General features: G+C 42.5%; 1 protein-coding gene across 1 annotated transcript in view; it reads left to right on the forward strand.

The window, feature by feature from the left end:
• Nucleotides 1-26,190, forward strand: part of Skp2 (S-phase kinase-associated protein 2) — a 65,263-nt gene that overhangs the window by 30,400 nt on the left and 8,673 nt on the right. The window contains exons 5-7 of the mRNA XM_080270149.1: nt 488-596; nt 19,554-19,734; nt 25,567-25,694. Coding sequence (XP_080126275.1) covers nt 488-596; nt 19,554-19,734; nt 25,567-25,694 — 418 coding nt within the window. The remainder of the gene's footprint in view (nt 1-487; nt 597-19,553; nt 19,735-25,566; nt 25,695-26,190) is intronic.

Consider the following 26,190-nt stretch of genomic DNA (forward strand, 5'->3'; position numbering starts at 1 on the left):
CTTCGGTTTTATTTCTGCCGCTGGTGCCATTCTTTTTTTCTCTTCTCATATTTTCCAACTTTTATTTAGGAGTTGTTTGTTCTCCTGTTCTTCATTTATGCTGAATGTACATAAGGTAGGTGCTGCCATCTGTTGACAGAAGGACAAGAACATAATGTAAACAGACACCACGATCAGCAGAGTTAAGAAACTATCATTTTGTCATAATATAACTACATCCACTAAAGTTAAACCCTTAAGGACATGGGTTTTAAAACCAGCCTGACAATTCACATGGTTATGATGGAATGACATCTTGTGTAAGTCATCATGGCAAATTTATTGTAGAGAAACTCTAAGGGGTCGAAGTCGGACACACAAGAAATCAAGGAGTTGGAATCGAGTGTTTTGGGTAGCGACTCCACAGCCCTGATTTTATGTGCACCTTCTGAATAATGTGTCAGTATTTGAATAATGGTGTAATTTGTTTGTTTCTGTGTGTGTGCAGGTGGGATGTCCAATCTTCTCACCACAGCTGCAGCACTTACCCAGTTTGTCCCCAGTCAGGAGTAGACTACAGTATCTGGACCTCAGCATGGCAGCACTACAACCCCAAGGTCAGTCACCACCTTGCATTATAGCCAGTGGTAGGTTATTCACCTGAACTTAACCTTTTTTTTTTTAGCTCAGTGTAAGAAAAAGACTATGGTACAGACTAACTACACCATTTCCATGTCACTTTCTTGTGACTAACACCGCACTTGGGCAATAATCTTTTGTTACAACACAGATTCACACAAGAGTTGGGTCAAGTTTAGGTGGACAGATTCTGAGATCAACTGGATGGGGTGATAGAACGGATGTCCAAGAATTATATTTATGGTGGATGGAATGAACGGGTATTGACTTTGGTCCTGATAATGATGTAATCTGTATGGATCATCAGAGGTGAACAGTGATGGAAGGCAACTAAAGGATGTGTGTAAGGAAAGGAGGTTATTTATGAGTAATTCCAGTTCATATGTCTAGCACAAAGATGCACACAAATACACATGTGAAAGAGGGAAGAAATAGCAAGATTGTGCCAGTAAAATTCATCATTTGATTATAAATGAATGGATTTTGAACTTAGCTTTCTCTCCTTTGTTTTTTTCATGTAAAGAACAGCATTGGCAGGCTCCAGACTTTAGTTCTTCCTTCTTTGATTAAAGAGAAAAAAAGCTAAATATTGGCACTCAAAGAGAAAATGAAACCTGTGTGCGTGAATGTGTGTGTGTGTGTGTGTGTGTGTGTTTTCTTAGTTGTATTTACCTAGTTGTGATACACAGGAAGTGAGCTATGTTCGTGGGGACCCATCTCTGTTTGTCGGAAAGTCAGATTTTGCTTTGAACTTGTTTAAGTTTTTAGACTGGACGATCTCTTTGACCAGGCCATTCCACAGGCCTGTGCATCTATATGGAAAACTATATTTCTTGATATCCTTGAAGCAAATTGGTTTTTACAGTTTCATTCCGTGTCGTCTTGTTAATCTCTCATCCCATACAAGCAGATCTTTTCTGTCAATTTTATTTGCTCTCATTGTGACCCTGAACACTGGTATCATGTCGCCCCTCTCTCTAAGGAAGGCAGATCCAGCTTTTCCAGACTCTCTCTTTATGACAGATCTGCCAGGCTAGGACCCATCTTGGTTGCTGTTTGTATTCTCTCGATCTTTCTTTTTGTGTAGGGACCACACTACTGCTGCATATTCCAACCTGGGGCGGATCATGGCCACTATCAATTTTTTCATCATCTCATCCATGTAATGAAATGCTACTCTTATGTTAGTCAAGAGATTATACATCTCTCTAACTGTCTTGTTAATGTGTTTTTAACCCCTAAAGCGCGGCCATCGACAGCCGATCCCCCCCCTGTGGCGGGGTTGTATCGCGGTCTGAGTACCTGTAGGAAAATATTTGCCAAAAATCAGAGATTAACCCTAGAACATTATAATTTTTATGGCAGATAGTACTTACATTCAGCTTTCTCCTGAGACAGGTGTTGAGCCTTCATGGACTACCCAAGGACTTGTGGAGACTTGCAAAGTTGGGTAACAAAATCTTCACTTTCACACCTCCAGCAACCCGGTTTCCCCTCTACCACAGCCTCAATCTGTCACAGTACACTTTATACTACAGCGTACAGGTAGTTTGGAATCCGTATTTGTACAATAAGCACTGAAAATAAGGCTACAATCAACGGAGCGTATGGTTGACATGCAGCACGGCGGCGGTCTTCCTGTCACTCAACAAACATTTCCCTTTTCACAGCTAAAAACACGTATACTACATTATTTTCCTTCATAGTACTACCCAAAGGCTTGCATGTCACTATTACGGCCATAAAAATCAGTCACTGCCAGTATTGTGAAGCGGGAATGAGAAAGACCACTGCGGCGCGATTTTATTCTGCCTTACGCCAGTCACTTTATTCTCGCTCCTGTCAGCTGCTCGCACTTCATTTCTATCGCTCACTTTCACTCTCGCTGTCAGTTTAGTGCCTTATTCATCAGTGTCACTGTCATTACTTATAAAAATAATATTTTCTACACACCAAACTGTCACTGTCATAACATAGAATAGAAAAATATGCTTTCAACTTCTTACACTGGAGTGACTGTCACTCTCAATACTTATATTATTACTATGTACAATATTTTACACTGAAATCACTGTCACTGTCAGTGCTTTTACAACTACCTACACTAATTTACACTCAACTGACTGTCACTGTCAGTACGTACAAGAAAACTAAACACTAGTATCACTATCACTCTCAGTATTATTTACATATTTTCACCCTTATTTTCAATATCTACTCAGGCTGTGGTAGTCAGAGAAACACGGGTAAGCGCACAGGGGAATCTGACACTCTTTGCATTGCAAGGAGGTGCGTCTAAAAGTTCGTTCTTGCCGGTTTGTGTGGCTGCAAACATAGCACCTCCTCAGCGCTTTCCCCCTCTTGTCAGTGCTAGGCAGTGGCTCCAGGCGGTGTCGCTGAAGGTAGTCCTGGCACTGTAGGCGGTCTGGAGGTGTCTGTGAGTGGCGCCTGGCACCTGATGGCAGTACCTGCCCAAAACGCTGAAACAGCTGGTAGACACAAGTCTTAGAAAACCGCCTGAGAGAGTAGTTAGTTGGCTTCCTGTTTTTGATCTTATACAGGATGAAGGTGTTCAGCATGCACATATCCAGCAAGTGCAAGAACACCTTCCTGTACCAGCGACGGTTCCTCCCCAGGCAGTCAATCTCTCCGATCATCATATCGGACTTGTCCACCAGCCGCATATTGACGTTGTAGTCAATTACAGCATCAGGCTTCATCACAGGATCACCAGTCCTTCTGTCAACCTTCCCTGTGGCTTGCATTTCCCCCTTGTGGACTGTGGTGAGCATATTGTCGATCCTCTTGTCGTGCCAACGTATCGCCAGCAACTTGTCGGATTTCTTCAGGTGCACGTCTCCCCGCTTTGATCTTTCAGCCTCGGGGAAGGCAGGGTAGTGTGCCCTATTGCTCCTGACAGTGCCACAGGATCCGACGCCGTGCTGTGAAAGGTACTTGGCGAGTTTGGGTGCTGTATAATAATTTTCCGTATACAGGACGTGATTCCCGCCAAAGTACTTTTCCAGAAGCACTTTCACCACAGAGCCAGAGAATCCAAGGGGGTCAGTCTTGTCCAAGTTCACATTGCTGGCGGTGTAGATAACGAAGTCTAGGATGAACCCCGTCTTGCAGTCGCACAGCACGAAAAACTTTATTCCAAAGCAGTGGCGTTTGCGTGGAATATACTGCACGAACCGAAGACAGCCCCTGAACAACACCAAGGACTCGTCGATCACTATTTTCTTGAAGGGCCGAAGGAACGTCATAAACTTGTCCTTGATCATATTTAGGATTTCCCTCACTTTCCATAGGGGGTCAGTCTGGGAAGGCTCATTGTTGTTGGCAAAGTGAAGGTACGTCATGAGTTGCCTGAAACGATCCCGAGTCATGTACTTGTTGAAGATGGGTGTGGGGCAAAGATCGTCAGCACTCCAGTACTCCTCGAGCTTGTGCTTCCAGTTATTTGGCATCAGAAGCATCTAGCCGATGAATACAAATAGTTCCCGGATCGTCACAGGAACCCATGCTGCCATCCGTGACGTGGATGGCGTTGCACCTTCACCTTGACAAACTGCAGCACATTGTCCTTCGTACCTGTTTGTCTCAGTACAAATCTGCTCCATGACTTCGTTATCCAGGAAGGCCAACAGGTAGTCCAAGCATTCACCACCCTCGGGGACAGGGAAGTCAGCCTGGATCCCACACCCAGTGGAATCAAAGGGCAGATCCTCTGGCACAAAATCAGAGCCCTCAGACCACACGAAGGCGTCCAGAGTGCCCTGCCTAGGCTGGGAGTGGGTGGGTGCGGCAGGCCGTGTGGCAGTGGGTGAGGCAGGCGTATAATAGGTGCGGGTTGCATACAAAATTTGTCATTCTTGTAGTCACACTCCTGTGAGAGTTGCCTAGCATGGGCCTCCTTGGGCTATTGTAGGCAGGGTTAATTAGTCACACTCTTGTGGGAGCTGTCTAGCATGGGCCTATTGGCCTGCTGCAGTTATCCTCTCTTTTTAATCTTCAAGTTAGGTCCTAAGTCAAGTTAGGTTAGGTTAGGGTGGTTGGATTAGCTTGGTTTTGAATTAAAAAAAAGTAATTTCTGACAAATGAACATCAGATTCAAATTAGTAACACAATAAAACATTAAAAAATGAAAATTTTAAGCTTCAAGGTGAGTTGGGTGTAGTTCTGGAAATTACAAAAAAATTTCTCTCTTTCTTTCCTTCATTCTCTCATATCTTTCTGCCTGTAGGTGACTCTACGCTGAGTGACAAGCTGAATGGTTTCCTGTACACCAGGAAACCGTTTACTCTACTGGGTGGTAACCATATAACCAAATTATGGTGCTTGGTGGTTTGGTGGGTAATTGCAGTGCTCCAGTCGGATTGAGCTGGTGAGGGTTTATATCCAAGGGGTGATTGGGGTTATTGCTCATGTAATGCCATTCAGGGATGAGTGAGGCTGGTCACTCTCATCTTCAATTTCAGAGCCAACTTGCCCAACCCCAGGGTTCTATGCTTCTCATGGGGCAACGTAGGATTGGAAAATGGATTGATGGACCAAAAAATTTACTTACTTTGGAAATTTCAGTAATTATAGGCCTAGATACATACACACAGCCTATATACTGTATGTTTAAAGTAGTTTTACATAAAATGCATAATTGATAGTACAGTAAGACCTCACTATCACGGACTAATTGGGGTCCAAACCATTCCGAAAAATGCAAAATTCCGATAAAAGCGACATCTGGACTTCCTCCTGCTAACTCGGACATTTTCCGATATATCAGACAATAGTCCAGATAGCATGAACGGTTTTTAAACTGGTTTGGGTACCTTTGGGATACTGTACTATGTTATAACTTCACTACATTAATAAAATGTTATAATATATATAATAATACTGTACTGTACACTGATAAACATGTCTTTTATTTACCTTATTATGGTGAACATAGCTGAAGTGGTCAGGCAGTCCGAACTGCTTCTGGCTTTATCGGACTTTTTCCGATATATAGAAATTTAGTCCAGTAGCTCCTCGAGTCCGATAAAAATGAATTCCGGTCTGTTGACATCCGTTATATCGAGATTTTACTGTACAGGTAAGCCCTCAATTCATGCGAACTTTTTTCACGCGAATTCGGTTATCCACGAATTTTTCGTACAATAATTAAAACATAAAATTATAGTATTCAAATAAATAATTTTAATATACAAGAGAAATAAATAAAATATAAAAATGCCTACCTGCTGGCTGTGTGCATACATTTATGTATGTGTGTGTGTGTGTGTGTGTGTGTGGAAGGTCGGTCCACACAGTCAGTTTGAATCCGACGGTTGAACCATGCATGACTCACGAATCGTTATTTGTGACTTATTTTTCTGCCCTCCAGTGATTGCTTGCCTTGTCTGCCAACCTGGGGCCTAAGCCTAGTGCTAGTGATGCATGTGGTAACACACCAAAACTGACTTGTAAAGTGATGTTGCTGACAGAGAAAGTTAAAGTGTTGGACAAACTTAAGGGAGGAATGTCGGCGACAATTCCTCGTCAGGATGATTCCCCGTCATTTATTTACATACCAGTTTATTTAGCAAGTACAGTACACTAGTTTTTACTTATATGAGATATAAAATCTACCTGAAAATTAGTTATTAAAGTATTAATTAATCAATAATAAGTATAATTATAGAATGACGGAATTGTCCATGTTTTGATGGTGAATTGACTTCATGGTGAATTGTCTCTGAACTGTGTGTTTGGGGTGAGTCAACTGTTCTTACAATAAAGAAGACAGAACGTAGCATACGGGAGTCAGTGAGGGCTAGTGCACCAGACTGTGCTAAAGTGTCTTCACCTACGCCTGTGAACTGGCTTGGAACCGTATGTTTGGGGTGAATGAGTCAACTGTTTGGACAATAAAGAAGGCAGAATGTAGCATATGGGAGGCAGTGAGGGTTTGTGCACCAGACTGCTGAAGTGTCTCCACCTACGCTTGTGCTTGTCAGGTTTCAGTGTTAAATTTCTTACATTTTTGTTGTTTTTCATACTTTATGCTAGTTTATAAGGTGTATGTAATGCATAAACAGTATTATTCAGATGTAACATACTTAGTAGACATGCGTAATTATGTGCACACAAGGGCAGAATGTGTACATGAATTTACCACATACGCGAAGGGTCTGGGAACGTAACCCTCACGTGAATTAAGGGCTTACCTGTATATGCCAAAACTGTCAAAATTACCTTTGTTTGACTCTACTTCTTCATTTCTGCAACATTCGCAGCCATTCCTCTAACTTTCTGTTGAACATCACCTCTCCTCCTCTAAACCTCACCTTCTCTTCCTTACTGAGACTCAGCTGTCTGAGACAACTGACAGCAAACCCTTTTTTGTATCCTCCTACTTTCTCTATACTCATTTCAAAGCCAAAGGTGGCTGTTGTGTATATGTACCCAACGACTTAGCGTGCTCTCTTGTTCCTGAGCTTGATTCTTCTGAATTCTCTACTCTCTGGCTTCTGCACTCCTGTCATTCTCTGACTAAATATATCTGAGTTGTTTACTCATCCCCTAATTCTACTATCAAAAATTCTTTGACTATATTACTTCTATGATGGAACAAATTCTATCCAATTCTCTTTTCTCTGAAATCCCCATTCTAGGAGATTTCAATGTTCACCACCACCTTTGGCTCTCCTCTCCTTTGACTGATCCACCTGGTGAACATGCCTACATCTTTTCCATCCTTAATGACCTAGAGCAGCTTGTACAGCACCCTACCCATATCCCTGACCACCTTGGAGAGAGCTCCAACATACTTGACCTCTTCCTTATAGCTAATTCTTCTGCTTACACTGTTAATCTTTCTTCTCCGTTGGGCTCCTCTGATCACAACCTTATTATCTAAACCTGTCCTATCGGTTCGGTACAGCCTGCAGACCCTCCAAAGAAACATCGATTGTGGCATTTCGGAGCTGCGGATTGGGAGGCCCTCAGGCAGTACTTCTTCGATTTTCCCTGGAATGATTATTGCTTCTGTGGCTGGGAGCCATCTGAGTGTGCCTTGCGCATTGTGGAGGTTATTCTTTCGGGCATGGAAGCATACATTCCTTTCTCATATCCTTTGACTAATGCAAGAAATCCTTGGTTTAATCACGCTTGTTCTAATGTGGTCCGCAACAAGGAGAGGGCCTATAAAAGGTACCAGAGCCAACCCACCCCTGAATCATATCTTTTTTATGTTTCTGCCCGGAATCGTGCTAAGTCTGTTTTTCGCTCTACTAAAAATAATTTCATCTGTACTAAATGCTCTCAACTCTCCAACTCGAATTCTTCCCACTTCTTCTGGCACCTTGCCAAAAACCTTCCTGACAACTTTACCTCATTGTCCTTCCCTCCTCTTTTCTACTCTGATGACTCTGTAGCTATTTCTTCTACTGATAAAAGATCTCTTCGTTCAGACTTTCTCCTCCAGTTCCATCTTAGACGATTCCTGTGCTGTTCCTCCATCACTTCCCCCCTCTGACTTCCTTATAGCTGACATTCAAATTTCTTTAGCTGATCTATTTTCTGCCATCACTGGCCTCAATATTAACAAGGCATATGGGCTTGATGGGGTCCATCCTGTTGTTCTCAAGAACTGTGCTTCTGTTCTTACACCCTGCCTAGGTAAACTCTTTTGCCTTTGGCTTTCAACTTGTACCTTTCCTTCTTGCTGGAAGTTTGCTCTCATTCAGCCAGTCCTAAAGAAGGGTGGCCATTCCCAACCCTCTAACTATCATCTAATTGCTTTAACATCCTGTGTCTCAAAAGTTTTCAGGTCTATTCTTAACAGAAAAATTTTAAAGCATCTTTCCTATCACAACCATCTTCCTGATTGTCAGTAGGGGTTCCGTCAGGAACGCTCCACTGGTGATCTTCTCGCCTACTGTTCAGACTCCTGTTCATCTTCCTTTTGGGACTTTGGCGAAAGCTTTGCCATCACACTTGACATCTCAAGGCTCTCGATCGAGTCTGGCATAAATCTTTAATTTCCAAACTGCCCTCTTACGGTTTCTATCCTTCTATCTGTGCCTTCATCTACAGGTTTCCTTCTGGTTGTTCTATAGCCGCTGTTGTAGATGGCCATCGTTTTTCTCCAGGATCTATCAACAGTGTTGTCCCTCAGCACTCTGTCCTTTTATTCATCAATGATCTTCTAAGCTGTACATCTAACCCTGTCCACTTATATGCTGATGGTTCCACCCTTCACCTTTCCATTCGGTTCCCGCAACGTCCATCCTAGCAGTTACTTCAACAAACAAGGGATGAGGAATAATAAACAGCTCAAGCGTGCATCATCCTTGGACATGCTTGTTGTTTCATTCACTCGGGAGTTATCTTGAAAAGATCATATTACATCTCTTGTAAAATCAGCTTCCAAGAGATTACGTGTGCTAAGCCGACTCCGTACCTTCTTTACCTCTGCACAGTTGTTGACTCTATACAGGGGTTTTATCCTCCTCTGTGTGGAGTACAACTCTCGTGTGGGGAGGCTCCCCACATACAGCTCTTCTCAATAGGGTGGAGTCAAAGGCTTTTTGTCTCATTAACTCTCCTCCTCTTACTGGCTCCCTTCAATCTCTGTCTCTTTGCTGCACTGTTGCATCTTTATCTCTTTTCTGTCACTACCTCCATGGTCACTGCTCCTCTGAACTGTCTGCTTGCATCCCCCCACCTCTCCAATGGGCGCGTAGAACCCATCTAGCAACAAACTCTCTGCCCTTTTCTGTCCAGCTCTCTAATGCAAGGGTTAACCTTTACTTCCAGTCCTTCATATATGCAACAGGTCAACTCTGGAACTGTCTCCCTCTGTCTGTATATCCTACTTTCTATGATCTCCAGTCTTTCAAACACAGTGTGTCCATGCATCTCGAAATGAACGGATCTTGAATTTGGCTCACTTTTGTATTATTTTTGTTTTTTTCTTGGAAGGAATTGTTTATGGGCTCCTAGCCTTTGGTTCCTTCATACTCGCATTAAAAAAATAAAAAATACAACTGAAAGCATAACATTGGCACAGTTTCACTTAAGGTCATTTATTTCATGCTGATGGGTACCACAGCATAAAGCTAAGAGACTTCAACAATACAATTTTAATGATTAATGTGGTAGGAGGGGGTGCCCACCATCCGCTCACTCGATATAGTGCTGCTCTTGGGTGTCTCCCTTTCCTCTCCTTCCTCCTTTCCTTCCTTCCTCCTTTCTTTCCTTCCTCTTCTGCCTTTCTTTACTTCATTCTTTCCTCGCCCGTCTGCCTATGGGTGACTTTACAGTCCCTCTTTTGTCTCTTTCATTCTTTCCAGTTCCTTCTTCCAGTTGGTGACTCGACATTGAGTGACAAGCTAAATGGTTTGCTGTACACCAGGAAACCATTTACCATGCTGGGTGGTAACCATATGACCAAATCATTGCACCTGGTGGTATAGTGGGTAATTGCAGTGCTCCAATTGGATTGAGCCGGTGAGGGTGTATATCCAAGGGGTGGTTGGGGTTATTGCTCATGTAATGCCACTCAGGGATGAGTGAGGCTGGTCACTCTCATCTGAGGGGTCAGGACCAACTTGCCTAGTCCTGGGCCTCTATGCTCCTCATTGGGCAACATAGGATTGGATGATGGATGGATGGATGGATGGACATTTTATATTAACCAAAAAATCTTAATAGCCACATACCTGGTAAAAGATAAATATAGGGGACTCGATATAAATACGTTATTCATCCTCTTACTGTTATTAAAGCATTTTTGTACTAAGTGAAAAATGTATATTTAATTGGAGCATGTATTGACAGTTTTGCTTTCTGTGGAGCAACATTCATTTCTGAATAAAATAGGAAATTATAAATAGTAGTACTTCAGTTATAACAAACGTGGTTTAGCACACAGGCTCACAGTGGTATGTAACAGTTTTATACTGAAGTGTTGAACAATCTTCTGTACTGCACTATTATTAAAATCATCCACCATGACACAAATGTCAGTTTCAAATGAATCACACTGAAAAACACTGATAAAATAAAAATATAAGCTTAACCTCACCTAACCTAACCTAACTTTAAGTATGACCTAACCTGTAAATTAATTGGTTTTACTTACGCATCTAACATTCTTGATCATCACCGCTGTGTCTGATTTGGTTTGGGTGAAACTCTGGAATAATAACAAAACAAGGCCTGTGACATGGACCCTTCCTCTCATGGCTGTGTGGGTCTTGTGCTCTGTGACATTAACATAATTAGGATATCCCATGACACCTGCAACTGCTAAGAATGGTAAATATGTCCCGTATCTACTCACACTGAAGTGGTTTGGCCATGTGGAGAGGATGGAGGGTGAAAGACTGACGAAGAGAGTGTATGTGAGTGAGATGGAGGGGGGGGAGAGGGAGGGGGAGGCCGAGAATGAGATGGAGGGATGGGGTGGAGAGCTATATGAGAGAAGGGGGTGTGAGTTGGGAGCGGGGCAGTGAAATGGTGGGGGACAGGGTGACATGGAGGTGATTTGTTTGTGGCCACCCCGAACGAGATTGAGGCGTCTGGCAATAGATAGATAGATAGATCTACTCACAAATCATCGGCTCAGCTGATATGAAATGCTTGCTACAGAGGCAGGAGTGTGCTGTCGGCTACCAATTCTCCCTCTTCACGGCAGCTATCCACTAATGTTGCCTTTCCTCATTGGCTGGAAAAGAGTAGCAGTGTACCCCACTTACAGTTTTCTGCCTTGTCTTACAGCCAAAGGCACAGCAGTGGAATACCAATGTGGATTCTTCAATTCTCTCTCTCTCTCTAGACATTTGACAATTTGCCGTCCAGTGTGACACCTTTTCATAAACGAAGATCACATTACTCGTGATGTCACATGGAAAAGATCTGTAGATGAATAGATAGATCGATAGATATACCACTATGTGTATATATATATATATATATATATATATATATATATATCGTCATCATCATCAGCAGCAGCCGTTTGAGTATCCACTGCAGGACCGGCCTATCCCAACTGAAGTGGGGACGATACAGCCAATGTATCTCTATCGAGTGGCTTAGGCTGTCTGGTAGAGATTGTATGTAGGATGTGAAGTGCTTGTAAGCGTAATTGTTGTGTTGGAGTGACTTTGGATGTGTCTGTAGTCTGTGAACCAAGTGTAATCGCCCCACGCAAGCCGACTGGGTGCAAGCATACTTTATAGTTTGCGACACTGGTTGAACCACAGCACCCCTGATGTCCGCCAAGCAGTACGTGGCCAGGAGAATGCTCCCAAAGTTTTTTACCCTGGCGGGGCGCGAACCCTCGCTCTCCCGTGTATGAAAACGCACACTTTACCACTGTACTACAGAGGCTCCATATACTGTATATATACAGTAACCCCTCCAATATCCGGATCAATAGAGCCATCGGTAGGTTCGGATATTGGTTTCGTCCGGATATTGGGCCCCAGCTTATGGACTTGTACTTACGGACCCTAACACAGAGAAACACCTATACAACTCCCTCCGGACATGCATAGCACCTATTTAACACCCAAATCACACCAATAAGGCACATAAATGACTGAAATAAATGCAATAGAAACATAAAATGTGGGTTTAGAAGTATGTTCATACATTAATAAACATTCTGGTACTTATGGACTCTAACCGAACCTAACCTAACCGAACCTAACCGAACTCTGAAAAACACATTCCTACTGCATATGCAAGAGGTAAGTTTAGTATGGAAGGAAGTACAGTATGACGCTTTCTGGTAAGTATAGTATGGGAAAAAATACAATATGAAACATTCTGGTAAATATAGTATGGAAAATAGTACAACATGAAACATTCTGGCTACTTACAGCAAGTCCCTGGCCACCTCGATGAATAACCGCCTCCTCTTGGACTCTGACAGTAAGAACGATTTCCTGAAGCACTTGCACTACACTCTTCCTGAAGTCTTGCACTGAACTTAGTCACTAACACACAGAAGTCCGTTCTTTTCACAGTGTTCACTTTAGTCCAAATAATGTTCCATTAAATTTAAGTGTTGCACATTAACTTTTCCCAAGTTTTTTTAAGTTTCCAAAGCCAAAACAAAGAAGATTAGTTACGTTAAATTTCTTTTCTACTTAGTCTTTTCTCCCAACTTGAAAACCTTAACACAACACACCGTTTTTTTCACTGCACAACACTCAAAATTCCCGTGTGGTCTAGTGGAGAAGTTCTTGCTGTTTATTCACTGTCAGAGCCCGAGAGTATCACTGGCAGGCGTCCAAGGGGTGCATCGGTGGGTAGTGGTGATGGCGTACCGACTACAGAAGACTCTGAAGACAGCCGCAAACTCACGTCGAGCGGTGACTCTTGTCGCGGTGAGAGACAGGCGGGAAGTGGGGAGGATGCAGCGGCGCTCTATCGGACGTCAGAGGAATGACGAACCAAAACAATGCTCTCACGCGGCGCGCGCGGCAAGTTCAAATTACGGACGGCAAAAAATCGATTTTTTTCCCAATTTTTTTGGATTTTCGGACCATTTTGGGAATGTTTGACCCCAGGACGATAAGGTTCGGTTAGTGGGGATGTTTGGTTATTGGGCGTCCGGATATTAGAGTGATTACTGTATATATATATATATATACTCTGTATATATACAGTGCTCGTCAGAAGTATCGAACGCCTATGGCCGGGCGTGCAATACTTATGGCCAAAAAAGAATCACCCGTTTTTGGTAGTAAAAATTGAGCCAGAAGTTTGCGGCGCTAGTATGACGTCATGGTTCCCTGAGGCCTTCTTACGCGCTGGTTGGTTCCTGCCTCAGTTGCCTACAGGCTGCCTGAGAGAGAGGAACTTCACCGCGTCTCCCTTTCTTTTTGCGCCATTTTTTACCGAGTGTCCCACAGTGTTTTGGCTTTCGCCACTTTGTTATGGCACCTACCTGTGAACTATCGAGTGAAATCATATCCCAGATCATTGCTGTTAAGGAGGCAGGCCACCAAACGAAGGAAATTAGTGAATTGGTTGGTGTGGCTCGATCGACAGTGCGTAGGTGGTGCGCGCGTTTTCGAGTGGAAAACAGTGGTGACGTTCCCACAAAGAAACCGCGGTCTGGTAGGCCTAGGAAAACTTCCCCAAGGTCTGTTAATGCTTTAAAACGTACAGTGGAGTTTAATCCTCGTGTGAGTGCAAGGAAAATAAAGGAGAGCAACCCGGAAGTGTTTGGTGAGGTTTCTGTGCGCGCAGTGTCTCGAAGGGCCCATGAACTTGGTTACACAAGTCACAGGCCTGTGAGAAAGCCTCTTCTCTCTAGCAACCAGCGACTTTGTAGGCTTGCCTTTGCTAACAAATACCTTAATTGGGGTGAGGAGCAATGGTTGTCAGTGTTGTGGGCTGATGAGGCAATGTTTAGTGTAACCTGTAACAGAGGAGCACGTGTGTACCGGCGCAGAGTTAGTGACCCACTTGACCCACGGTATGTTGAAAGCACAGTTAAACATCCTGATTCACTCATGGCATGGGGTTGTTTTTCTGGTAAGGGTTTGGGGAAGCTTGTTGTGCTTCCCAAAAACTGTCGAGTGAATCAGGATGTTTATCTGGAGCTTCTTTGTGATCATTTACCTGAGTCATTTGAGCTAACAGGTGCACGAGTGTTTCAGCAGGACGGTGCACCTGCTCATGAGGCCAAATCGGTCACCAATTGGTTTCGTGACTGCGAGGTATCATTCATGAAAGACTGGCCAGGAAATAGCCCAGACCTCAACCCGATTGAAAACCTCTGGTACCTCGTAAAGAAGAATCTCCAAGGGAAGGACGTGAGCTCTCTGCCTAAGCTGGAAGCTGCCATTCGTGACTCCTGGGACAATATACCCCTCCAGCACCTCAGAAACCTCACCCTTTCACTTCCAAGACATCTCAGGTCCATAAAGAAGCATAAAGGATACCCTACGAAGCACTAAAGGTAAATAAAATGCATTATTTATATGTTTTTTCAGTGTTGAAAGGTTTGTTTCGTAGGAGGGACGCGGGGCGCTCGATACTTGTGATGAGCACTGTACACATACATACATACATATATAGATATTTATGTATATATATACGGAGCCTCTGTGGTACAGGGGTAGAGTGTGCGTTTTTGTATGTGGGAGAACGAGGGTTCATGCCCCGCCAGAGTAATAAACTTTCGGAGCATTCTTCCAGCCACCTACTGCTTTGGTGGACATAAGGGGTGCTGTGTTTGAACCAGTGTCGCATACTGAAAATTATGCTTGCACCCAGTTGCACAGGCCGATTACACTTGGTTTACAGATTACACACGCATCCAAAGCCATTCCAACACCACAATCACACTTACAAGCATTTCCTACCCTACATACAATCTCTGCCAGACAGCCTAAGCCACTGGGTAGAGATACATATGCTGTATTGTCCCCACTTCAGTTGGGATAGGCCGGTCCTGCAGTGGACACTCAGACGGCTGTTGAGATGACATATATATGTATACCAATCCCTCGTTTTTCAAACGATCGTTATTCAACAGTTACCATAGCAGGGAGGGAGAACCCTCTCAATGCCAGGAGGGGCAACACGTCCCTGAACTTCAACCAACCACTCCTCACTTGAGCCACAGAGCTAGCTCAATCCCCACCTCCAGCACATAACATGTCTCCCAAATTACAAAACTCTTCCACACACTCAAGAGACTCACCAGCAGGTTCAGATTCCTCTATGCCTGACAGTCACCACATGCTATCCCCAACACACTGCACACATGAAATCAGCATTATCTCACAGTCTACCTCTAATACCACCACATCTATTATACAACAACGTATCACAAACATTGCATAAGATGGAATTACTTCCCATGCGCTTTTGGCTAATCACACATGGCCACTTTCTCTTGTCTTTGACAGTACCACCACCAGCCGCAGATACCATCGCTTTTGTTTTATCTGCATTTACTCTTAAGCCCTTGTGCCCCATACCATCTCTCCACTTCTTAAATCTTTCCTCTGCCTCCCTTTCATTCTCTGCAATCAGCACCAAATCATCAGCATACATCTTCCACAGGAGTCCATTTCTGAAGTCATGTGAGAGGGCTTCAGGTACCATAATAAACGACAAGGGGCTGAAAACTGATCCCTGATGCACACCAACATTCGCAGAAAACTCATCACTCAAATTTCCATTCACCCTTACCTGGGTGTGAGCACTCACATACATGGCCATAACCACCCTAACCAGCTACTCCTCGAGCCCAAGCTTTCTAATTGCTCACTTCGTCACCTTTCTTGGGACTCTGTCAAAAACCTTTTCCAAATCAGCAAAAACAAAGTATAGTTCCCTTTTCTTTCCCATATATTTTTCCTGAAGCTGTCAAACAATGAATATGGCATCAGTGACCCCTATGCATGGCATAAACCCAAACTGCATCTCATCATTATTCACTCTTTCACTAACCCTTCTCAGGTAGATGTTGGTCCGTGTTGCATAGCAGGTAGACATGGATCTCGCAGACCCAAAAAAATATAAAAATTTGGGAAAAATATTTGTTTCCTTTATTCCAGCACTGAAAATAGAGTAACATTTAATGTTTCTGCAACACAAATATTTAAAAAAAAAATGAACTGTTCTTTTTATGTTTTTAACAAATTTTGAAAAAACGTGTAGGAGAAACAGTAAATAAATGTTGGCCTTCTATAAGAAAATAAAAAAAAAACTGAATGGTTGCTTGAGTGGTGCCAAAGTTTGGTATGGGATGGTGCTTCATGGTGTGAAGAGCGGCAGCCAGACACTGCATTCATATCTGCAGTCAGGGAGAACAAAATATCTCACACACCTCAGGTAGACACGGGTCTCACATACCCAACTTATACTTTTTCTTTTTTTTTTTTATGCGAGGAAGAAGGAACCAAAGGCCATGAGCCCGCAGTAACAGTTCCCTCCAAGAGAAAAACAAAATACAATAGAGAGCCAAATTCAAGATCCGATCATTTTGAGATGCCTGGACACACTGCGTTTGAAAGACTGGAGATCATAGGCAGCAGGAAATACAGATAGAGGGAGACAGTTCCAGAGCTGACCTGCTGCATAAATGAAAGACTGGGAGTAACGGTTAACTCTTGCATTAGAGAGTTGGACAGAAAAGGGATGAGAGTTTGCTGCCAGACGGTTGCTACACGCCCGTCGTAGAGGTGGAGGAATGCAAGCAGACAGTTCAGAGGAGCAGTGACCATTAAAGTAGCGATAGAAAAGAGATAAAGATGCAACAGTGCGGCGAAGAGACAGAGGTTGAAGGGAGTCAGTAAGAGGAGGAGAGTTAATGAGACGAAAAGCCTTTGACTCCACCCTATTGAGAAGAGCTGTATGTGGGGAGCCTCCCCACACATGAGAGTTGTACTCCACACAGGGGCGGATAAAACCCCTGTATAGAGTCAACAATTGTGCAGGGGTAAAGAAAGAGCGGAGTCGGCTAAGCACACCCAATCTCTTGGAAGCAGATTTTACAAGAGATGTAATATGATCTTTCCAAGATAAGTCCCGAGTAAATGAAACCCCAAGCATATTCAAGGATGATGCAGGATTAAGCTGAATATTATTAAACATACATACCCTTATATTGTGGAAACAGAGAGAGAGCTTGAAGTACCGGTAACTCCCTCACTCCTTGCATGGATACACAAAGTTAGGAAGCTACTGAGAAGAGCAGGGCTCCTGGGAATGTAGAAGTTAATGAACTAGAAAATGGGACGGGGGGGGGGGGTCTCAAACCCACCTCTACCTGAGCAGGGCTAATCATACCTTCTAGAATTCTCTCCATTACCTTCATTATCTGATCTTAAAGTTTTGTGCCTCTATAGTTTCCTCTTTCCAGGGCATCACCCTTCCCCTTGTACACATTTACGATTACACTCTTCAGCCAATCATCTAGGACAGCACGCTCAAGTACAGTCATATTTATCAAGTCATTGACCAACCCCACTCCTATATCTCCTGAGGCTTTCAGCATTTCAGCAGTCAAACCAGATGCACTTGCTGCCTTTCCCATCTGCATCCTGCCTATTGTCCTGCTCACAGTAGTGGCTAGAAACTGGATCTGCACTCTCCAAACCTTCCCTGTTCCAATCAAACTCTTCATTCAACACCGATTGTAGTGCTCTCTCCATGTGTCTTTAATATCCCCATTGTTCACCACTACCCATCCTTCATCATTCTTCTCTCACTGCTCACTTATGATGCCTTTGTTCTCCCTCTTCATCTGATTTGCAACCTTAAATATCATATTCTTCCATTCCACACTATTTAGGTTATCAAGTAAAAGTCTCTGAGACTCAGTGTTTGCCCTGTAAGTAATATATATAATAAATATCACTGTGTGGCAAATTCTCAGTTATTGGCCTTTAAATAAAAATGTATGCTGTACATTCGTCTGTCAGCCTACACTTAATTGCAGCTTTGGGAATCTGGTCACTCCCTGTTGTCTGCAAAAGTTGTCACCTATCACAAGCAAGGTCTTTCCTCTTTCCTTTTATGTAAAAGAAAAGATAACATGTTGAATTATTGGTGTTTCTAATATCTCTCTCTTAGTTGTCATACAGGAAGTGATTCCAAGATTTTACGTATAGTTTTGTGGATATGCCCATGTTTTATTTTCACAGGCAGTTCTTGGTATGAACAGCTGAAAAAATACAAGTTTTATATGTATACACCTGTTTTTAGGTAATTTGTTATATTATGGTCACAGTGAATTTTAAAACTTGAAGAATTATTAGGTTCTAGAGTTAAAGTACCATATCCATTTAGTTTCCATCAGACAGTTTTGAATAATACCACGTAAAAGTTAGCATGAATACGCTAGTTAGGTGGCAGATATTTCATCATCATCATCATCCAATCCTACATTGCCCCATGAGGAGCGTAAGAGCCCAGGGCTAGGCGAGTTGGTCCTGACATTTAAGATGAGAGTGACCAACCTCACTTATCTCTGAGTGGCATTACTGTACGTGAGCAATAAACTCCAACCATCCCTTGGATATAAACCTTCACCGGCTCAATCCGACTTGAGCGCCGCAATTACCCACTAAACCACCAGGCGCCATAATTTCGTTATATGGTTACCACCCAGCATAGTAAATGGTTTCATGGTGTACAGGAAGCCATTCGGCTTGTCACTCATTGTAGAGTCACCCATAGGCAGAAGGAAGAGGACAGAATGAAGGAAAGAAAGACTAAAGAGGGAGTGTAAGTCACCCGTAGGCAGAAGGATGAGGAACGAATGAAGTAAAGAAAGACAGAAGAGGATGGAAGGAAAGGAGGGAGGAGAGGAAAGGGCAGATGCCCAAGAGTAGCACTACATTGAGTGCATGGATGGTGAGTGCCCCCACCTACCATTTATCAACAAACTGTAGGTCTAATTGTTATATAGGCATCCTTTGAAGGGGGAAGGTTCTTATAAGGATGTGGACAGTAGAGAAGCTGGTGCAGTACTGCTTCTGTGGGCAGGTACCCCTCTTGAGTTGAAAGTTGATGGACAGCTTGTCTCTGATTTATAACTTGATGATGGTACAGTTTATTGATGGACCACATTGTTTGATCATTGTATCACGGTAATAATAATAATAATAATAATAATAATAATAATAATAATAATAAAAAGGCTAATTTCTGAATTATCTTCCTTCTGAAGTGATGCAGGCTAATTTCTGAATTATCTTCCTTCTGAAGTGATGCAGAAAGACTGTCTAATGAGGTTGTGACAAAAACCTGCAATAGCAGAGACCTCAGCACTGCATTCAGGGTCTTATTGTTTTTAAAACACCTAACTGGTGTTCTAACTTAATGCTTTTTGTGTTCAGTAATTCATTTATTTGTGAACACATGTCTCTTGTAGTGAAATTTAATACTATATTTTCTTTTGCCAGCTCTGGAGGAACTGCTGAGTGTTTGTTATGACCTGAAGAAGCTGAGTCTGGAGCACTGCACCCTAAATGCCAGCATATGTTCTCACCTAGCCAAAAATACAAACCTCGACACACTGAATCTTGCCATGTGTTATGGATTAAATCACGCAATGCTTGTCACTATATTTACCCAGTGTAAAAAGTATGTATCATTCACTGTACTTTTATGATATGGTAGTGAATCTTTTTTTTTAGTGAATGATGCATCTGTTAATAGGTGTTAGGGCCAAGATCCACAAACAAATCAATAATAATTTTTCTCTCATATCTACTGTATATTGTTTTTAGCTTGGTCAAGATTTTTGTCCTTTTGCAGCATACTTCACTGTTCCATGGTGGAAAAAGATAATACTACAGTTCTGCATCCTTTCTACAGTGCTCTTTCTTGACTGGCATCATATCTTGTGTTAATCTATTATTACAACTCAGCATTCAAGGTGGAGATGACAATTTTAGTTCAAGGTAGAGTAAAAAGGGTATAATTTGTTTTCACATGAAGAATGTGGAGATTGTGGTATATTTCCATGTCTCAAGCTCCCTCCAGCAGAAAGAAATCTTAGTACAATAACTAGAGAAAAATATGAGTTATTTTACTGTACGTGAAGGACAAAGGAGAGCACCAAATCTTTCCATATTTTGTTTGGGTGGTGATGTGAATGTGATTGAAAGTATTAAGAGAAAAACTCTGAGAAGTTTTGGCCATGTGGAAAGGATGAACAATGAGAGTTTAACTATAAAAATGTATGTGAGTGAGGGGGAGGGGGAGACTGAGGATGAGATGGCAGGATGAAATAGAGAGATACATGACGGAAGGGGTTGCAAGTTGGAGGGAGGGCAAGCAGAGTAGTAGGGAACAAGGCGACGAGAAGGCAGTTGTTTGTGGATCCCTTATGGGGTTGAGGCATCTGGTTATAGACAGGTAGAGGTGTTATTCCTCCAAAAATAAGTTTTGTAAATCCCAGACCAGCAGTGCTGGTCCTTAGGCTTCTGATGCCCTACGTGGATGTGGTGGTGTGCCCCCCCCATTGAACTTTAATGCTTGTAAGATATGCAGACCTTTTATGGAAGAAGACTTCTATAATTGTTGCACCTAAAGGATGCTTGATCTACATGATTTTACTTGTATATTATCATCATCATCTGGACCTCCTTTCCCACCCTAGGGCTGGGTGAGGAGTAGCAAGTGTCCAGACAGCCCAAGTTTGTCCAGTCCAGTGGGCCACACTTCCATTCATTCATCATTCAAGCCCTTGGAATCGCTGGCTGTATCTGATATGCCAAAAACTTTCACCACATTCTGTAGCTTTGCGTAAACATATCCGATAGAGTCAATCCTTTCTATTTGGCAGAAATTAGTGCCCCCTAGTTCATAATGCCCTGTGTCATTGCCTAGTTTGCCAAGTGGTAGGACTGGCCCTGCAGACCAAGAATAGGGCAGTACAAGCCCCTGTTATGTATCATAGGTGTTTCCATTTTATCACAGACTTTTCATACATCATCATCCAGACCACACTATTCTAAGAATGGGGTGAGGTAGGGCCCAGAAAACTAGGCAGGAGAAAACACAGTTGGGGAAGAATTTTTGATTGCACATTGTTCAGTCTATAAATTCATTTTGCATTACGTAATAGAAAAATTGGTATAACAGGTTTTTTAGGTAGCAGTAGGAGTTGAGAAAAGGAAGAGAGAGTTATATGTAGGGAGGTGAAAAGAGTAAGAAGAGAGTGGATGAGAGCTTTGGAAGGAATTTGAGTGTAAAGTGGAGGGAATTTAAGAAAATGTTCTGGAAAGAGGTAGAGAATTAGACAGGGTGATAAAGAAGTTAGTTGAGGAGTGAAAGATAAAAATGGTAGATTGCTAATGGAGAAGGGAGAAAAAGTGAGCAGATGGAGAGAACACCATAAGGAACTGTCGAACATAAGGAGTGAAAGTAATGTGAGTATGAGTGGCTGGGGAATGGCTGGGAGAAGGAGGGATGTGAGAAGACAGGAAGAAATCAGTAGGATGGAGGTTGTGGAAGCAGTGAAGAAAGTCAAAATGAGGAAAGACCCAGCAATTGATGGTGTGTGTGGTGAAATGCTGAAGCATGGGAGAGAGGTAGTAGTAGAATGGATGTGGAAGATGTGAAGATTGGCCTGGGGGGAAGGTAGAGTCCCAGAGGATTGGAAGTCAGGTATAATTCCCCTGTAGCAAGGAAAGAAGGGTGAAAGAAGTGTGATAATCATAGAGGCATTTTGTTTTCTTAATGTAATAGGAAGAGTATATGGTAGGATACTTATTGACAGAGTTAGGGAAAGAACAGAGGAATTAGTTGGAGAAGAACAGGGAGGTAGGAAGGGAAGAGGTTGCATAGATCTGATATTCATTCTTAGATCTTTAGTGAAAAAGTTTCTAGAGAAGTGATTGAAGTTGTATGTGACCTTCATGGATTTGGAGAAAGCATATGACAGGGTGGATAGACAAAGAATGTGGAAAGTATTAAGAATGTACAGTATGGAGTAAATGGGAAGTTGCTGAATGAAGAGTATGTATGAGGGTGCTAAGGCAGCAGTGCATGTGAACAGTGAACTGTGTGAATTTTCCTATTTGAGGGTTGGACTGAAATAGGGATGTGTCATGTCTCCATGGTTGTTCAATCTGTATATGAATGGTTGTTCATTCCGTATATGGATGGAGTTTTAGAAGAGGTACAAGGTAGGGCAGTGGATGTTGGAGAGGCCCTAATAAGAGACAGCAGTGTTTGGAAACTCCCTTTACTGTTGTTTGCAGATGATACTGTGTTGTTACGTGAAGACAAAGAGGAGCTGCAAGTTTGGGTGAATGAGTTTGTGAGAGTGTGTAAGGAACAGAATCCAAAGGCGAATGTAGGGAAGAGTAAAGTTATGGTCTTCGAGAGAAATTAAGTCACTGTACACAGTGATTTTTGAATGAGGAAATTGAAAATGTGAGTGCATTAAAGTACTTGGGTAGTGTGATGAGTAAGGATGGAAGTTTAAAGAGTGTTATGCTTGAAAGGATACAGCAAGGAAGAAAGGTTGCTGGTTCTTTGAAAGCAGTGATAAGAAACAGGGAAGTGAGCATGAAAGTAAAAAAGTCGCTGCATGACAGTATTGTGATACCAACTCTAACGTATGGAAGTGAATCTTGGACGTTGTTGGAGGGACAGAAGTCAAGAGTGAGAGCAGTGGAAATGAGTTATTTGAAAGGAGCATGTTGAGTCACATGGAGAGACAGACTGACAAATGAGGAAGTGAAGGAACATTGTGGTGTGGACGTGATGGGAAGCGTTAAGGAGAAATACATTGGAGTGGATTGGCAATATGGAGAGGATGGAGAGCGAGAGACTTGACAAGGAGAGTGTACGTGAGTGAGATGGAGAAGGGGGGGAGAGACGGAGAGGCCAAGGATGAGATGGAGGGATGGAGTGGAGAGGTATATGAGAGAGGGGGGTGTTAGCAGGAAGCAGGGCAGTGAAATGACTGGGGACAGGACGACATGGAGGCAATTTATTTGTGGCCACCCCTCACGGGATTAAGACGTCTGGCAATACAGTAGATAGATAGAAACTTTAAAATACATTCTTCTTTATTATCAGTTTTAATTTACCAGTACAGTACCATAAAATGTAAATGCATATTGAGGACTCATCATAATCCAGTGATGGATGCACCACACATGCAGCCATGAGCAAAAGGTGGCCAACACTTCCTTGCTGGCATTGGCAGTGAAAGGTGTTGCATGAACTATTTTCATACGATAGCAGTATGAAGGAATGAGAAATATGGAAGGCAGCACACAACGCTGGCCGAAGATTATTAGATAACTTTTGCTCATAGCTGTACCAAGATTTAATTTTCCAGGAAAAACAGGAATTGTGGAAAGATTTGCTATCCTTCCGTTGGTGGTGATGTAAAAAAAATGTCTCCCTAAAACAAGTCGCAGAGAGACTATATTCCACTTTGTTACAACCTGTAAACCAGTCTTAAAGGAGATACAATATAAAGGATTTAAAGTTTCAAAAGTAGAAAATTGGTCATAAGTTGGCCAGCTTGGACTTTTTCAGAAATTTCGAAAAGACAGGCATCAATCTCCTATATGACCCTACAATCATACAAAACACAGTAAAACCTCTTTAAGTCAGAATAATAGGGACTGAGGCCCGTCCAACTTTACTGACTTTCTAACTTATGGAAAGTGTGAGGCCTCCTGACTAACCAGAAAAAAAATCACCTACCACATTTGCAAAGGGTGTGATAAAAGCATAAGGAGAGCCTTTTGTTAGGATACAGAGGTGTTAGGGGGGCACATGATCGCTTCTGTGCATCATTTCCTAACCATAGTCACAATTGCACTACTGTACATTACACTTTATAAACAGGCCTTAAGAACACTTCTACACTTTATATACACTTTATACACAGGCCTTAATCTTTCCTGTAAAGCACCTTTGTATGCAAAATTAATCACGATTAGAGTCAGTGCAGAAAATTTGTGCAGGCAGCTCTGAGGACATACTGCATAGGAGGCTGGATGTTGGTGGTGGCAGATGCTAGACTGAGGTAGGAAGAGGATGATGTGCCCTCACAGGCTAAAACATGATGAGTCTAGTGTATCATGCCAAAAGTGGGTTTCCATTACACAACATTTTACGACTTAGGGGAATTTTTTCTAGGATTTTTACAATTTTTTCAAAAAATTAAAATAATTTTTATCACCAAATATCTTATGCCATGCTGACTTAAGCATAATCCTGGCAAAGGGTTCCAACTTATGGAGGTTTTACTGTATGAGAAAATTCCAACAAATGGTTTCCGATATACAGCGTGGAACGGACGAAAGGACGGACGTGACCTAACCTAAGATTTCACTTCATGAGAAACAGTGGCTTAAACTGTGCTTATTTCTCTCATCTCCTATATTATGGTAATCTGTTTATGTTTATGTTTCAATAAGATCAGTCATCAGTATTTTTGTCTTGCCACTTTATTTATGGGATTTGGGGTTAGAATAATAATTAGCTTGATACAAAAGTGAACAAACTACTACTACCAGTGATAGATTTTAGCAACTGTTTGGCAAATGCAGTTATAGTTTCTAAGGGGGCAGTAACTCTCATGTTCACAGCAGCTATAATATTCATTTCTAGCTAATTGCAAATGATTTTACTCAGCCGTGGGTGATCCTAGGAACTCCTGGATGCCGTCACCATTAATTTTCATGATAGGAACAGCTCTGTTAGTCTATTCCAGCTAATGCCAGATGATTAGATGTATCTGATAGTTAGTCATAGAAGCCTTAATGTTTGCTTCTTTGTCCATGTACACCTTTGACAGTCAGCTACCTGTATGTACAGCAAACTGTATGGCAGTTTCAACTATGTCATCATCTTCATCTAATTCTGTGTTGCCCCATGAGGAGTGTAGGAGCCTGGGGCATGGCAAGTTGGTCCTGGCATTTTAGATGAGAGTGACCAGCCTTACCCATCCCTGAGTGGCACTACGTGAGCAATAAACCCCAACCATCCCTTGGATATAAACCTGCACAGGTGTAATCTGATTGGAGCACCATAATTACCCACTAAACCACCAGGCACCATAATTTGGATATACGGTTACCACCCAATGTAGTAAATGGTTTCCTGGTGTACAGGAAACCATTTGGCTTGTCACTCAGTGTAGAGTCACCCATAGACAGAAGGAAGAGGAAAGGATGAAGGAAAGAGAGACAGATGAGGAAGGAAGCAAGAGGGGAAAGGGCAGGCACCTGAGAACAACACTACATCAAGGGAGTGGATGGTGAGCGCCCCCACCTACTGCTCTATCAGAAATAGAATAATTGAATAGGTAGTGTGAAGTATGAAAAACCATATTGATTAGCACTCAGCTGAATATAAGTAGCTGCTGTTAGTTGTAACAAGATACCAGAGTTCTCACAACTGTGAGAGGCTTGAAGACTTAATTCATTTCTTCCTCAGATTGCAGAGTTTAAACTTAGCGTGGACAGGTCTAAGTAGTGAGGATCTGCGGATTATCTGTCGCCGCTTCCCCCCATCCCTGGAACGCCTTAACCTCTCTGGTTGCAGGAGTACCCTCACTGATGCACGTGAGTACATCTCAGTTTACATTCATTTGTTCTTTCATTGATCTGTTTCCATCAACAGGCTTTCAGACATATCTAAGCAGCCAAATTTACATTAAATAATTTGTTCATTCATCTGTCTATATATATATCTGGATGCAAGATTGCCCCCTTAGACACACACAGGCACTCCAGTTTACATTCAGTCCTCAGTCATCCACCAATCTACATCCAGGTGTAGGAATACCCTCCCTGATGCGTTTAAACACCTCAGATTTTATTCATTCAACTTCTCCATCTATAGCCAGATGGCTTAATCCTGGAGGGGATGGCCGTGCACAGATCACCTTCATGTCCCCCCATTCTGCACTGTCAGGCAGTCCTCCCTCTATCTCACCATTTGAATCGTTTATAAAAGCTCGAACATGCTTGCAAATGTTGGCCTTGGTCAACCTGATGGCAACTCTCCCCACTGCTTGACCTGTGGAAGCCTTCCTATTCCCTGAGGTCACACACTATC

This window comes from Coenobita brevimanus, chromosome 39, assembly GCF_032717465.1.
Source record: "Coenobita brevimanus isolate Jiangsu-jjx chromosome 39, ASM3271746v2, whole genome shotgun sequence".
NCBI lineage: Eukaryota > Metazoa > Arthropoda > Malacostraca > Decapoda > Coenobitidae > Coenobita > Coenobita brevimanus.